The sequence below is a fragment of the Schistocerca nitens genome, chromosome 2 (genome assembly GCF_023898315.1).
Source record: "Schistocerca nitens isolate TAMUIC-IGC-003100 chromosome 2, iqSchNite1.1, whole genome shotgun sequence".
Classification (NCBI taxonomy): Eukaryota; Metazoa; Arthropoda; class Insecta; order Orthoptera; family Acrididae; genus Schistocerca; species Schistocerca nitens.
Window position 1 is genome coordinate 395,789,283 of NC_064615.1, and position 12,859 is coordinate 395,802,141.

The window sequence follows — 12,859 nt, forward strand, 5'->3', positions numbered from 1 at the left end:
ACTGTTATCTGTGCTACAATCTAGATCCAACCTAATTATCCCATCCCCCATGATTTTCTCACCCACATCAACCCTACTTTTCCACCTATATTATTGCTGCTGGCCTCAGATCCATAGAATATTCCCTGCAGAGCTCAAGCTGTGGAATTAGGTTCCAGACTCCCCCCAAGGTTACACTGTACCCATCCCACACCACACCATCTCCTACAGACTACTTCATCCCCATGCAACCTGTCCCAGTCTCCACATGAAATTTGTACAAAACTGCTCCTGTGCTAACTGGAATGAATACCAGGAATCCATAGATACCCAGATCGTCTTCCAGCACCGGACAATATCCTCCATGCCACATCCTTGTTCCAGCAGACCTTGTTGGTCACTATATCCGCCCACATCCTACCAAGGCCATCCATCCTCATCATCCCACTCTATCCTCACAAGCCCTGCTCCTTCTCCGAGAATCCTGTCACTTATACTGCACCTTCCTCAGGACTTGTGACCAGGATACACTCACACGCCACCAGAAAATACAGAGACATATCAGAAATTTACTCAACGCTAAAAAACGCCTAGACAGGCGACAGACATTCACCAGACTCAATGCTACACTTCCCATTAATTCTTTTAAGTACTGGAAAGCATTCCACAGACTCACTGACAACTATTCCTTCCCTCACTGCCCACTCCCACTCAACAACCGTCCCTTACCTGACGACCAGAGCAAAACTGAACTTTGCATCCTATCTCCGACATCTTCTCAATCCCTGATGACCCTCGCTTTGATTACTCCCTTTTCCCTACCACTTGCCGGCCGAAGTGGCCGTGCGGTTAAAGGCGCTGCAGTCTGGAACCGCAAGACCGCTATGGTCGCAAGTTCGAATCCTGCCTCGGGCATGGATGTTTGTGATGTCCTTAGGTTAGTTAGGTTTAACTAGTTCTAAGTTCTAGGGGACTAATGACCTCAGCAGTTAAGTCCCATAGTGCTCAGAGCCATTTGAACCCTACCACTTGTCAAAAGTAAATACCGTTGTCCCACCTCTGACTCCCAGCTTCCAGTACTTGGACAACGTACCACAAATGGAATCAAACAACGCAATCACAGCACATAACTTAAAACAAGTATTTCACAGAAAATGCGACACATCAACACCTTAAAGAATATCCCTCTCTTTTCTATCCACCCTTGCAACCCTTTACACCATTATCCTCTCCACAGGTTACTATCCTGAGCTGCAGAAAACCTCCAAAATCCCACTTTTCCTTAAAAGCAAACAAACCCCCTACTGATACCATCTTGCTACTGCCCCATTTGCCTCACTCAGTATTCAGCAACGTCCTTATATCCAACCTATCCCGATGTATCCATGATCACCTGAACGACACCACCTTCTTCCTTTTAATCAGTGTGCCTACAACATATACGGCATTTCACTCTCCTCTTCAGATTCCAGACGTACACACTTCCAATTAATTATGTTCGCCATTTGTATGTTTCCTCTCTAACTGCCCATCCATTGTCAGCATTAAAATCAGTTACCATACCTCCTCCCCCATTGCAGGTGTTACCAAGCCTCTGTCCTCTCTTCTCTCCTTCACATCCTTTACACTGCTGATATGCCCAGCCACCTACACCAGTCTATCGCTTCCAGTAAGCTGATGACCACACTTTCGTCGCCCTTTATCCTACACTCTAGAAATCCCAACACTTTCAACAAACACAGCTTAATCAGTTTACGCCCTGGTGTAACAAACAGCTCCTGAAGATAAATACTTTCATCTCCATGGCTTCTACCTCACCATTTATGATCGTCCTAGCCATTTCTTTTCTTTTTTTTCCTTTATTGAGTTTCGAATCCCCCTAAAGGGGGCGGGCTGGCAGCAGCTTATTACGCCGCTCTTCAGCCTACAGAATTTGTTGTAAAAAGATGAAGATAATAAAAAATAATAAAAGTTGGTGATAAAATCGATGACTTAAAGGTAAAATGGCAGAAAATTCTGGAGCTTAAAACATAAAACACAGGGTTGATGATGCTAATAAAATATACAGGAAGCAGAAAAATAATAGACAGACAATTAAAAAACACGGTGACAGTCTGGGTTCTGTTCGCAAAAGATATAAAATGCACACCCAGCGACAGCATGATTTCTGTTTGCAACACTGTGGAAAGACGCACAACACTGAACACTCACTTAAACACTGCACTAAAAAGTTGGCACAAATATGACATACCACACCCGAGAGCAGGTGGGGAGAAACTGGTCAGATGACGGGAAAAAAAGGGGGGAAGGAGAGGAAGAGTGAAGGGGGAGGGGGGAAAGGAGCCAATGGAAGATGAGGATCCATAAGAGGGGTGGGGGGTGCTGAGCAGACGTGCCAGGGAGTGGGGAAGGCAGAGGAGGGGAGTACAAAAGGACTCGGGGGGGGGGGGGAGAAAGGAGATAGGGAGAGGGTAGGCGGGGAGAAAACACAGGATGGAAGGGGGGAGGAAGAGGGAGCCCAGTGAAAGGACAGAGGAAAGGAGGGGAGTGAGGATCAGAGTTGATAGGAGGGATAAATGGAGGGAGAGAGGGCACCATCCAGGAGGGGGAGTCCTACCCATTTAACTAACGCATTAAAATATCTTGGACTAATCATAGACCAGCAAATAACGTGGAAACGTCATCCACTAACTATCCAACAGAAAGCCCACAATAGACTGAAACTGCTACAGGGTGTCCAGAAAAGGACTCCCTGATTTCAAAATTAAATATCTTGAAAACAAAGATCGATAGAGGAATGCAGTAAACGGTATGTTTATTGTGAAAGTTGTAAGAAGTTTATACAGCAGTTTGAAATAATAGTTACAAAAGCCGCTAACATATGGCGCTGTACGCTGTACAGCTCATATCAGCATACATAAGTGAAATAATCGTATGAAAACAATCTTTGCAAACAATCACATCACAATGTTTTCAAAATGTTCACCATTGGCACTACAGAGGTGGCGCAAACGAAGAATGAAATTCGCCATCACATTTCGTAGTGTCTCAACCGAAATGGATTCACATGCCACAGAGATCGCCGATTCAAGCTCGTCCAGTGTGGCGGGATGCTTCGGGTAGGCCATGTCTTTCACTGTACCTCACAAAAAAAAGTCACAGGGAGTCAAATCCGGCGAATATGGAGGCCAATCCATGCCTGCACCAGTAAATTTGGGATATTCCAAAGCAATGACTCGATTCCCGAAGTATTCCTCAAGAAAGCGAAACACTTGTTCGGTCCGATGTGGTCGGGCTCCATCTTGCATAAACCATTCAGTACCTGGTCGATCCTCTAACGCTTGCTGTGTGGCGACAAATTGTTCCAAAATTGCAACGTAACGTGCACCAGTGACTGTTTCTCGAATGAAGAAACGGCCAATAATGCCTCTGCTGCATACTGCAGCCCACACAGTAACTTTAGGAGAATACAGGGGTTTCGCTTCACACCAATATGGCTTTTCGGAACCCCAAAATCGCCAGTTCTGCTTATTCACGTATCCATTCAGGTGGAAGTGTGCTTCATCTGTAAACCAGATGCAGCCAACATCAAATCCTTCACTATCAATCATTGTAAGCATCTGATTAGCAAAGGCAGCCCTTCGTTGCACAGCTCGTACGGGTATGGCCTGGTGCGTTTGAATTTTGAATGGAAACATGTGTAGGCTCTTTCTCAGTATTTTCTGCGTGCTGGAACGCTTCAAACCAGTCTCAGATGCAATTCTACTGACGGATGACATTGGATTTCGTTGAATAATTCCAGAAACTGTGGCGATATTCTCAGGCGTAACTGCGGTTTGCTTGCGGCCAACATGCCCCACTAGATCATCAGTTACGCTGCCTGTTCGTTGAAATTTTGCGAAGAGCGTACGAATGGTTTTCGCATCAGGTCCTTTTGGAACATTAAATCGTGCTTGAAAACTTCGCCTTGTTACTGTAGGACTCTCTTCTAACCTGTGGTACTCTAGCACCAGCACCAGGAAAACGCGTTGTTCAGTGGAGTACATGGTTTTAATCTCTTCCTTCGGCACGCTAACCTCCTTTCACGTTTCTATAGTGGAACTGATCGCTCTGGGCTTCGGATCACTATTTATACTAGGCATTACGTATGGCGATTACAGCACCATCTGTTAGCAGCTTTTGTAACTATTATTTCAAACTGCTGTATAAACTTCTTACAGCTTTCACAATAAACATACCGTTTACTGCATTCCTCTATCGATCTTTGTTTTCGAGATATTTAATTTTGAAATTAGGGAGTCCTTTTCTGGACACCCTGTAAAACTACTAACTGGCTGAACCTGGGGACTGTCTGCTTCCACTGTCCTCCACACCTACAAAATCTTGACCTGACCCATCCTTTGCTACGCTGATATTGCATGAACATCCCCCACCCCCCTCCCCAAGTTCCATAAGTCCCTCCAAATCTTTGAATGCGATGCAATCTGCCTCACCTCCTTCCACATCCATCTACCTTCCCCCACATGGATTCTTTACCAACTCATACAATACGCACCTTTCCTCACTCATATTAAACACCTTCAAACAATCTACATCATCCGTAAACTCGACGCCAATAATCCAATAGTTTCCCCTCTACTTTCCAACCCTAGTGCACAGCCGCACGTTTGCCAGCACATCCCACGAACCCTACACCTACACACCCTCCACATACTCTCCAAAGGAAGTTCAACCATTTCCATCTCCCAGATCATGAACTCCATCCTGACATTTACCCCTCCTACCAACTTTAAACCCATCCCACCCATTCCACCTTATCAGTGCTTCCTCTCCCTCCCTTCCCCATATTTCCCTAACCCCTTTTACTCTTCCATTCTTCTTTCCCTATCCAATTTTCGTCAGATTTTAGCCTCACTAATAACCCACTACTCCAATCCTTCTTGTATCCCAACAGCCACACCTATCTCACTGACACATCTGCACCAGTCCTCCACCCATATACCAACTCCATTCTACCCTTCTCAGTGACTAACCTTTCCCCTTCAACAACAGACTACCTACCCAGGACTGGTCCTTGTAGCTATTTAACATCAGCATTCTGTGTCAAGGTTTTTTTAATATGTTTATAAATGTAATCTTCCTGTGTTTCTGATTTTTGCCTTAAGTAAATGTGAAGGAAGTCATGTCTCATATATAATAACCTCCATTTTATTCTCACCTTTACAAAGTTTTATATTAGTTGTAAATATGTGACATTTTAGTTTATTATTCTTACATCTTATTTAGATTTTCTTGCCAACCGGCTGAAGGTTGAGTTGGATGTACCATCAACAACCCACCCCCTGCCCATATGGGACAAGGGAGGATAAAATAACAATAAAGGAGGGGGGAATCAGTTTGGACAATCAATTTCTCATAACAAAGATGAAGAAGGTAATCAGTGAAAGCTCGAGGTTTTGCCATGAATTGACATGGCAAGAAGTCCGAGAATGTTCTATATATCTTACTTGGATGTTCTTATGAGAATGACAGGGGGAAGTGATTGTATTAGCGAAACACTGTCATTTATGGTAGTAACTCGGCGTATGAACACTGTATTACATGTCAGTTGTAAGAAAAGCACTGCCTCGTTGTTTGCCCCATATCACTGATCATTCTCAAGATGAGTTGGATGGGTGAACATATAACAGAAAATGTAAGAAACTTGATTTACAGCCATAAATATAATACCTAGTATGTATGTTGCAGATGCTTAAGGAAAGTAAAAATTATGTGCATATATGTATCTTTCTATTTCGACACCAGAAGCAGACATTCAGGACAAGAGGGTAAACTTGAGCCGCAACTTGTATGTGGGACTTTCCCAACATCCAGACAGATGGGGCTTATCTGAAGTGTTTGCTACGCTCTGACAAGGTTGTCCTGTTTAATACCTGGAGAGCAGCAAGACGGACGCCACCAAGTCATGCTTGAGCAAATTACAGGCATTCCCGTTACAAACAAGCAGATTTGTTGTTGAGTTGCTCCTGTCTTTACAGCTCAAGAATGCAAACAAACACTTGGAAGCAATCCGGTAGGGACTCAGCTGCCAGTACTGTGGAGTGCCACAACGAGGAACACCTGGGAGTGACTCAGGAATTCCCCAGTTACATGCCTCCCATCGCAAGATCAGAAATTTTCACACTGTACAAAGACAGGGGTGTGGGGTTATGCAGTGCTAATAGCTTGTTGGGTTTTACAGCGAATTGATCCCAGCAATCGCAAAGACAAAATGACGAAAAATACATTGCCTTGAGGACAGAGGATGGCAACTAACAATATTGCTAAGCAGGAAGAGACAGATCAGTCAGTGACAGTGATGAGTCAGCAGTCTGCCAGAGAGGAACTAGATAGAAACTGAGAGACAGTGATTATGCCTTCCAAAGGCATATCATCCTATTGCAGACTCAGATTTCAGACTCTGAATCAGATCACCACATTCATTTCAGTTCCCCGGTCACATTGTGACATAACCATTTCCCATCCCATGCCAAATGGAGCTTCCTTGCCATCTGATGTTCAAATTTTTAAACATCCGTCTACGATTCCTTGTCTGACTTCAGTTTTCAAATATCAGTTGACACAGCCTCTGTGAGGTAACTGTTATATCCTAGCCAGTAATGCCACCCGAGACCGCTGCCAAAAGGTTGGCAGCATCAAAGTCCGGACGCCGTCCGCATAAGCAGCGCCAGCGAGATAGGAAATCGCCGCAAGTCTGCGCGCGCCACCGCTGGCTTCTGGCTTCTTAAGCGCTGGAGTCGCGAGCGCTAGGACAGTTCTGTATTCGCCGCTCAGTTGTATACTCGCCACCGAATTGTGTACTTGCTAGTCAGTTGTGTGTTCATCGCAGCAGATTTGTTGTTTGTCGTCAGCCGACGCTGACCTAGCCGCTCCGACTCGAACTAGACAGATTTCTGTAGACACGGAGTTCACTACTGTGTTTCTGTATCTTCGTTAATAAAGATAAGTACCGACTTTTATTTAATCAGAGTGTTTGGGTTTTCATCTTTCTGTTCACTGTTCCAGCGGACCGGTCGGCCCGCTATTAAAAGTGTGGCGGTGACTTCGTAAGCCGTTTCTACAGCGAATTGTTTGTCGCTACGAGCGCCGTCACAAAAGTAACCACCATAGACAACAGATGCCAAGCACTGGGACAATGACGCTGTGGAACCCTCACTCCATCTGAAGGGGTTACGTCAACCAGTGTGGAGGAAGGAATGAGTTAAGCTGCCCAGGGCATTTCCTCAAATCCGCAGAACATGGAAGGTGTAAGGTGCAGGATGTCAACCCGCAGCCACATACATGACGAGGGATGATTGACTCGTCGAGCTGCTCTCAAATATGCCTTGTATTCCTGCATGTAAAACTGGTTCTGTCAAATAGTGAGATGACAGGGTTCATCCTCCCCTAGTTGCATAATTGCTGACCTTTATCTACACCCAATCAAGTAGATCGTCAGATTATATTTGTATTGTTGATCTAATAATAAGTATCAGTGTTTCCATGTATTAATCCATCAACCAATTTGTTTTCGCCGGTATCTCATTTCTATGAACTATTTTTTGGATTTACGGCACTTAGGTGCCCAGCCTGGTATGACATGATTTTTCACTTTATCAAACTAATTTTAAATTTTAATTTATAGAATTTTGGCGCCTGGTGTAGGACCATTTACGTATCATTCTCTGTATCAGTTTTGAGTTCATTACATTTTGACACCCATCATGGGGTCACCTTGTTTGATATTTACAAATCAATTTCCAATTATTACGATATATATTTTCGTTTATTTTCTTAATTATAGCACAACACATATCGAAAATTGTAGCTTGTAATATACTGGTTTCCATGAACCATTGAAAAATCACAAAACTTAATAAAAAACATAAAGTAATTGGCACTACTGGTTCACAAACTACCATATACAAATCAGGATGCTGCAACCTGGTTGTGTCATATGTACTTAACATACAAGTCATATATTTGGAATTAGGAGGGTAATTACTGGTGTGAGAGTAAGAGAACACGTCTGTGTCAGTCAATACACCAGGTGAACTGCGTTGGAGGGCTGTTGGTACACTCTAGATGTGTCAATCTCTGACAGACAATTTCTAACAGTCAGACAATTTCTAACAAGGTGTCTGCTGTTTGAGAATTTAGCCAATGAGAGTGAAAGGTTACGAAGTTATTGATGTTTAAATTTGCTGTAAGTGGACTTGTCCTGTTTCTAACAGGTCAGCAATCACTGCAGAAATCTGGAATGATGTAGCCTATTAATGTCCACAGAATGTCAAACGAGGTAGTAGGTGCTCAAGTCATGATGTGTGTATTATCCATAGCTTGTCCCAATAGGGACGTTTGCTATAGGCGCTTTAACAAGAATTGCCTCCAGATTTAAGCAGAACAGTTCTCTTCAGGTGTGGTTTCCAGTTCAGTTTGAAGGGTTATAATGAATGTGTTTTGATCTGATACTCAGAAAATATCTCCAACCGACCTCCGAAACTTTGTCGATAGAATTCAGATTCACTCTGTAGTACAGAAATACATAAAATAGTAAAACACACCTGGAGGCGCCTCAAGCAGCGGTTCTTCTTCCAAGCCAAGGTATTCCATGACACGCTCCACAGACATCATCTGGTTGGCCACTTCTGCGGACTGCCGTATGCCATATTGGAGCATGCCAGTAAGGCTCATGGCTTGCGTTATTGCGAGTCCCATCTGTCCACCAAAGAGATCTGCAAGTGTTTCATATCATTTTATTATATGATTACTTAATCATAATAGAAAATAATGAAGTTAAAACTGCTGCCAGTAGGAATAACTTGTTATCTTGTATCAATGGAAGCAATGTACATGAGAAGCAGGATGTAAGTCAAGTCATTTGGATGAGAGATCCCAAGGGGTAGAGGGCATATTCAGATGCTGAACTAGAAACGTTCTTTTCATCGCATTCATTAGAACATTTGCTTGGATAAATTTTCGCGTTGTACTTCGATGGTGACTGTTAGGAGTGGGTGACAATGAAAAATGCGCGAATATTATAGTGATGTATTTCTGTTTCTGACGGGAATTGAGAATAATTCTCTTTACGAGCAGCATCAAATGGACCGTCAAGCTTGACGTCTCCATGCTGCATATACGTCACTAGCAGCAGTTTGCATGACAAGCTTCAAGAACTACTGAAGACATGTTTGTTATTGAATCCAGGTATTTGGCGCCAAGCTTTGTAATCGGCAACTTAACGCCTCCACCTCTTCTCATTTTGGCCACCAAAGCGCTGACAATGAAAATTCTTCACTTCCATTGCCCTAGTGTCGGTTTCTGACGTCTGCGCAGTGAAGGCAGGCCAAGTAATTTATGTGCAAGTTATTCATTTATTTATGTAAGAAGTGGGAGCTGTAGCGACGGACGGATCAGACGTTAGAAGCAGACATGCTTAAGCAAAACTGCCTTCAACAAGAAGAAAATCTCAAGCCACCTGCCTTGAAATTAGGGAAAAGTTTTTGAAAGCCCATGGGAGAGTGTTGCATGCTATGGCTGTGAAACTTTGCGGACTGAGGAGAGACGGAAGTAAATTCTTTCGAGATGTGCTACAGTCGCATGCTCAGAGTAAGGAGGACTGACATGGCTACAAACGAAGAATGTCTGTGATCCAAAGAAGAGTGTAGCTTCCTGAACATCTAGTGAAGCATGAACGGCTTCTGAACACAGCAACAGAGAGGTATGTCAGTGGAATGAGATCTAAAGGAAGTACACGACTAAGGTACTCGTAGATGCACCTAATTATGAAAGCAAGGGAATAAGTACTGTAATGGGGAGAAACCCCCCCCCCACTTTACATGCCTGCCCTTACTATACTTCATTCCCCTCACCCGCCCTCTCCCTCTCTCTCTCACTCACTCACTCTCTCTCTCTCTCTCTCTCTCTCTCTCTCTCTCTCACACACACACACACACACACACACACACACACACACACACACACACACACACACTCTGCATTACACTATTACCACAGTCTCTATCCTCGCACTTGAGTAGAAAAATTAAATAACATAGAAAACTTTTAAGAAAACTGTCTATTTTATGTTAAATACTTCAGTGAAGCCAAATACATGGTCCAGTCAATGTGACCACCCCCTATGTTCGGTGTCAATGAGCCGCAACCATTCACACAGATGGCAGGTGGCAGCACTGACAATAGAAAGGAGGACGTGGGAAAACAGCAGTCTTGTCGTAATGATTGGCTTTTGGGTCAAGGGTGGAAGAATTTCAGAAATGGCTAAGACTGTAGCTTACAGTCGTGTGCTGCCATGATCAGCCAAAAGGGGTGCCGAAGTAACTATGGTGCACCATTACCGTAGATGATGGGGAAGAACGATGGCTGCAGAGTGTGTACGGGCGAATAGACGTGCAACCATTAAGCAACTGGTTGTCCGGATGAACCCAGGGGTTACCAGCAGTGCCTACTCAACGACAGTTCAGCGAATGTTACTGCTAATGGGCCTCCACAGCTGGCGCCTGGTTCGTGCACTCATGCTGTTTATCAGCGACGAAAGCTGGAATTTGCAAGCTAATACCAATTTTGGACGTCCTGCGAGTGGCGGCAGGTGGTCTTCCCAGATGAATCGCGTTTTAGGCTCCATCGGAGTGGCGGCCGTTGACATGTACGGCGTCTAACATCCGAAAGCAAACATCCTGCAACAATCGTTGGAAATGTACAGACCAGAGGAGGGAGCGTTATGTTTTCTTGGCATTCTCTGGTGATCTCATTATTCTGGAAGGTACAGTCGATCAACACAGCCGGCCGTGATGGCCAAGCGGTTCTAGGCGCTACAGTTTGGATCCGCGCGACCACTACGGTCTCAGGTTCGAATCCTGCCTCGGTCATGGATGTGTGTGATGTCCTTAGGTTAGTTAGGTTTAAGTAGTTCTAGGTTCTAGGGGACTGATGACCTCAGATGTTAAGTCCCATAGTGCTCAGAGCCATTTTTCGATCAACACAAGTATGCATCTGTTCTTGGGGAGCATGTCCACCCATAGATGAAGTTCGTTTTTCCTCAGCAAGAAGGTATCTACCAGCTGGACAGTGCAACATGTCACATAGTTCGCAGTGTACGTGTGTGGTTTGAAGAGCACCAGAGTTTACCGTACTGCCCTGGCCACCAAACTCTCTGAATTTAAAACTTATCGAGAATCTGCAGCACCATCTCGATCAGGCTTTTCGCACCAAGGACCCTCAATCGAGAAACCTAGCTCAGCTGGATACAGCACCGAAGTCAGCATTACTTCGCATGCCTGTCGTTACCTTCCAGAACCTCACTGACTTTCTTCCTGTACGTCTCGCAGTGGTCCGGTGGCTTTTGACAGGTGGTCACAGTATTGTGACTGGACAACGTAAAATGCTGACCACATTCACCGACTGATCTCTAGATGAATTCCTCTCTGTATCCTTGCACGTAAGAAATACTGCGCGCTAACCAAAATGTTTCTTATGGGAATCTTTATTTAGCTTGTAACACAATCTTCCTACATTCAGAATAAAAGCTTAAAAAAGTAAATAATGTCTTAAATAGTGAAATAATTTCTAATATTGTACTGCAAGACAAAAACAAGAATGACTAGATAATTTTTGATAAGAAAATATCTGAATATCCATTATCCACGTAATAACGGAAACAGCTAATGAAACGAATTGGCGTGGTGACCTAAATTGTTGCTTTACTTAAATGAGTTTTTTCTTGTTCTTTTATGTGCAAAATGATACACTATTTTTTAAAAATTAACTTCGTGCTCTTCCATTTTCCATATAACTTAAACAGTTAAGCCTTCGTCAACAATCCGTGAATCACTGCAAACGCTGTGGTAGAGGATACTTTTTTTTAACCATTCCAGTTCCATTCGCAGACGGAGCGTGGGAAAATGACTCCTTCTGCAGCTCTGTGCGGGGTGTTATTTTCATAATTTTATTTTCACGACGTCTACGGGGCAGACAAGTAGGGGACTGAACAAAATTCGTGATTTTTACTCTAAAAGAAAAGTTTGGAGTTTCTCACGTACGTTCTTGATACAGGCATCATGTGTCGCTTCAAGTTCTGCCAATTAAGATTTCTTTTAGTCACTCTCACAGGTCAACTAAGCGTGTGACCATTCGAAGCACCTTTCTCCTACTGATGGTATTTCCAAACCGGATAACCATTCCTGACTCGTTGCAGAACATAAAAACAGTTTTTAATCATGAAACTTCCTGACAGATTAAAACTGTGTGCCGGACCACGACACCAACTCGTGAGCTTTACCTTTCACGGGCAAGTGCTCTACCATCTGAGCTACCCAAGCACGACTCACGACCCGACCTCACAGCTTCAATTCTGCCAGTACCTCGCAGAGCACTTGCCCGCGAAAAGCAAGGTCCCGAGTTCGGGTCTTGGTCCAGGAAGTTTCATATCGGCGCATACTCCGTTGCAGAGTGAAAATCTCATTCTGGAGATTTTAAACATATTTGTTTAAACTTTTGCAACAGCCATGGGTTCTATACATCACGACGATTTTAAATGAAGTTCTTATCACTGTCGGCTGTGCTGAAACAGAAATGTCACGAGAAAAATGTCAATGAAAAACTTAAGTGCTTCACTTTTAACGTCATCGTTACATAGAAAAAGTTATGTTGCTGCATTCGCGTTGATAACATACTTTATTTCAGGTATTTAGTTGCAAATAAATGTTGTCAACCACTGGGTAGAAATATGTTACTTTAAGCCCAGCTCTCGTCCTCGCAAAGCTGGTCCGAAAGTTTTCTTTACTGCTTTAAATCTTTTATTAGGCGATTTTCACTCAGAGGC

At 43.7% G+C, this 12,859-nt stretch overlaps 1 protein-coding gene across 3 annotated transcripts in view; it reads right to left on the bottom strand.

Moving 5' to 3' along the window:
- Window positions 1-12,859, bottom strand: part of LOC126236240 (ATP-binding cassette sub-family C member 4-like) — a 352,061-nt gene that overhangs the window by 29,885 nt on the left and 309,317 nt on the right. For all 3 annotated transcript variants that reach the window (XM_049945384.1, XM_049945382.1, XM_049945383.1), the window contains one exon: window positions 8,583-8,753. In XM_049945384.1, the coding sequence (XP_049801341.1) occupies window positions 8,583-8,753 (171 nt within the window). The remainder of the gene's footprint in view (window positions 1-8,582; window positions 8,754-12,859) is intronic.